We start from the raw sequence: 3,648 nt of genomic DNA, 5'->3' as shown, positions 1-3,648 counted from the left end.
AGCTAATGGTAAGTGATGCTGCCCAGGACTGACGGAATAACTGACAATAATCATAAAACCATATTCCAAAACTTTTACCACGTAAACTATGTGCTTAGCAAATATCGTTAAAAGGAGGTTCTGACCAATAAAATGTCAGGAAAGTTAGTATAAATTGGTCAAGAGAATGAGGTTAACTCCAAAGCTTGATTTGGCAATATTCACTGTAGCAGATTCTCATTCAATCCTCAGCAAAATGAAGTGCTTCATTTTCACTCTGTTCCTATTGTCTGTCCTACTTGCCATCTCGGAATCGAGGAGCAGGGAGTCTGTGCGGCTCTGCGGGCTAGAATACGTGAGAACGGTCGTTTACATCTGTGCTAGCTCTCGGTGGAGAAGGCACCTGGAGGGGATCCCTCAAGTTCAGCAAGGTAATGTTAACTCCTTCATTTTTCTTTCACCTGTGTCTTTTATTTTTTTCAAACTGTTTTTTTTTAAACAATTATTTTAGTAACTCTTATTCTAAGAGCCATTTCTATGTCAATTGAGGGGATTAATTAACAAAATATACTGAATTTGGCTTGGGAAAGAGATGGGCATACTACCTACTCTTCAAAAAATAAGGACCTCTTTCTTTAGTCTCCTGCTGGAAATCATTTGATTGCATGACTGCTTCAGTGAGCTCAGCACCTAAGGCAGGTGCTGGGGAGGCTAGCGAGAAGAATGTGATGTCAAGGGGCATGTTGGAGTAGCAAGATTTTTGCACATGGATGATTATAGAATATAATAAGTTGGAAATCAGGCAGGTGTTAGATAAGGATGCAAGAGAAGAATCTGGCTTTTACTGAGCACTTATTAAGTGCCAGGAAGTTTCATGTGCCACATTTCATTCAGCTTTCTAAGGCTCCGGGGAAGTAAGCAAAATTACCACCATTTATCATTTTACGAAGGAGAAAACTGTTCACCCAGCAGGCAAGTAGTGTGGCTAGGAAGCAAACCAGGTCTCTCTGGCTTTAAGAGCCAAGGTCTTTCCCAGTCTCTACTGAGTCTTAGGTGGGAAAGAAGGCGATGGGCTGTCGTAATCAATGACGGCATTATGGCGGCGCTGGTGACCGACAGAGGCCCTGAAGGACATTCAGGATTGGGGGACTTCCGAGGGGTGGGGATGAAGCAGGTGGGAATTCTAGCAGTAGGAATTGTCTGATCAGAATTTTGAAGGTGGAAATAAACTGAATGTGATTCAGAAGTAATGAAGTGACTGACTTTGCTGCATTTCTTTATTTTTCAATTCAAGTAACTCAGAAGTTTTACTGGAATTCTTTCTGCTAACCTTATATTAAAGTGTGAAGTAGAATTTATGTAAAATCCTATTTTTTTATTATTTTGTTTTATTTTTTAATGACAAAAATTGTATATATGTTTATTGTGTACAATATATTATTTTGAATGATGTATACATTGTGGAATGGCTAAATCAAGCTAACATACGCATTACTTCACATACTTATCATTATTTTTATAATAAGAACACTTAAAATCCACTCTTTTAGCAATTTTCAAGAATATACATGCATTGTTATTACTATAGTCACCATGTTGTACAACAAATCTCTTGAGCTTATTCCTCCTGTCTAACTGAAATTTTGTTGTACCCCTGACCAACATCCATCTCCCCAACCACCCTGTCCCCAGCCCCCAGCCCCTGGTGACCATCACTCTCCTCTCTACTTTTTTGAGTTCGACTTTTTTAGATTCCATATATAAGTGAGATCATGTGGTATTTGTCTTTCTGTGCCTTGCTTAAGATTTTGTTTTAATAATTGGTTGTATTTGCCATGTTTTATAATAAAAAGTTAAAAAATAAAAATGTGATTGTATAAGTGTTGCAACCACATATGTTGTTAAAGTTTCAATTTTATTTAAAATACATTTAACATTTTGGAAAATGACCCAGTGTTCATATTGGGGTGGGCTAATGTCTGGAAAAATCATGAACTTACCATTACCACTTTAATATTGAGGCTCATATTACTAGCTGTTAACAAAAATAATAAGGGTTTTTTAATCTTAAGAGAATAAGAGTAATTTACCAGGTTTTACATCAAACTCTGGAATAGCAAATTAAAATGCACTAGAAAAAAAATGCATTTGGAATGTCGCTGAAACACATGGGACAGTGGAATGGATGTCTGTCTAAAGGCTATTTCCTTTTGATACCAAAGAAATCGTAACGCTGTTTATTAAATCTTTCATAGGTTTTCAGAGTGTTTTCCCATACGTTATTTATCTGATCAATTACCACTTTACCACCCAGCATTCATTCACCTAATTTTTCTTGGTGCTTGCTAGTGTGCTAAGGCACTGATAAGTAAGTTTGAACCAAATTGAATGAAAGAAGCTTATATGTGAACTTTGGGGGCAACACCGAGATAAAAACTATGGGGCTCACTTTTAATTTTCAGATATACAGGTTTAGATCTCCACTTCCTTCCTTGCTGATCAGCTTTGCAGGGCATACACAGGGTTGGTTTTTGTTTGTGTGCTTTTTGTTTATAGCACGTAGCTAATAACTTTGGAAGCTGCTGGTCATGGAGCAGGGGAAGCCAGTAAGAGAAGTCAAGTCCTGATTTGGCTCTCGCTAGCCGAGTGACACTGGCTCACGCAAGCTCTGCACTAAAGTTTCCTCCTCTGTAATACAAGGACAGTGGAGATAACTGAGCTCTCCCCAAAATGTCTAATTTCTCTGAAACCAGACCAACATTTAAAGAAAAATTACATGTAGGATTCAATTTGATTTCAGAAATCCAATTCATTTCCCCAAGTGTAGAATGCTGCCTTCTTTGCAGGAGCTCTCTAAGGATGTATTGTTTTTTTTCTCTTCCATACAGCTGAGAGAGGAAACTCCTTCCAGCTCCCAAATAAATACGAGGTTTCTGAGGAAAACACAGCACAAAACCTTCCGCTGGTGGATGCCTCAGGGGAGGACCGTCTTCAGGGTGGACAGATCCCCGCTGAAGGGCTTTGGGAGTCAAAGATCCGAAAGTCAGTGATGTCAAGACAAGATTTACAAACTTTATGCTGCACTAAAGGCTGTTCCATGACTGATCTGAGTGCTCTTTGTTAAGGCAAGAGCAAACAGCCAATGGGTGGCAGAGCGTTAGCACATGTTTAATCACAGTGCTTACTGCCTGGTATAACAGTTACATTGTGTTATTAAAATGATGGCTGTTGGGTAGGCAATCCTTCTTTTCTAAAAGGTGGGGATGAATGGCTAACACAATTCAAAATAGAAAGTGAAATCTATTTGCTCCCTTTGCCAAGGTGAATGCTCTGTTCTTTCCAAATTTTAACTAATGCTGTGCAATTTCAAATGCTGTGCAAAATTGCAATAAAAATGCTATAAACCAAGCTGTGATTTTTTTTCCTTTTAAAAAAATGTAAATAACTTTTAGCAGTAAACAGAAAACACTGGTGGAGGAAAACCTAAAAAATATGCATTAAAAGGAAATAGAAATCAGCTGTTATCTCATCATCCAGAAATGACCATTCTTAACTTTGGGGTTATTGCGTATTATTTACTGAAAATGTAAACATTGATTCATGGTCAAATATAAGAATCTAAACAAAGTGCTTTTCTCAAAGGAACTTAGAGTGCTCAATAAATGTTTC

General features: G+C 37.9%; 1 protein-coding gene across 1 annotated transcript; it reads left to right on the top strand.

Moving 5' to 3' along the window:
* The first annotated feature begins 235 nt into the window (after positions 1 to 235).
* On the top strand, positions 236 to 3,103 carry INSL5 (insulin like 5). Its single transcript, XM_069478044.1, has 2 exons — positions 236 to 410; positions 2,868 to 3,103. The coding sequence occupies exons 1-2, from the start codon at positions 236 to 238 to the stop codon at positions 3,101 to 3,103; spliced, it is 411 nt and encodes a 136-aa protein (XP_069334145.1).
* Positions 3,104 to 3,648: the final 545 nt, after the last annotated feature.

This window comes from Eulemur rufifrons, chromosome 8, assembly GCF_041146395.1.
Source record: "Eulemur rufifrons isolate Redbay chromosome 8, OSU_ERuf_1, whole genome shotgun sequence".
Taxonomy (NCBI): Eukaryota; Metazoa; Chordata; class Mammalia; order Primates; family Lemuridae; genus Eulemur; species Eulemur rufifrons.
Note: the sequence above shows the minus strand (reverse complement) of the source record. Positions and strands in the feature narration are given on the sequence as shown.

Bases quoted from the DNA above. Each gene is read 5' to 3' on its own strand.
- INSL5 (XM_069478044.1), top strand. From the start codon at position 236: ATGAAGTGCTTCATTTTCACTCTGTTCCTATTGTCTGTCCTACTTGCC. The intron at 411-2,867 runs GTAATGTTAACT...TCTTCCATACAG, and splicing joins GATCCCTCAAGTTCAGCAAG to CTGAGAGAGGAAACTCCTTC.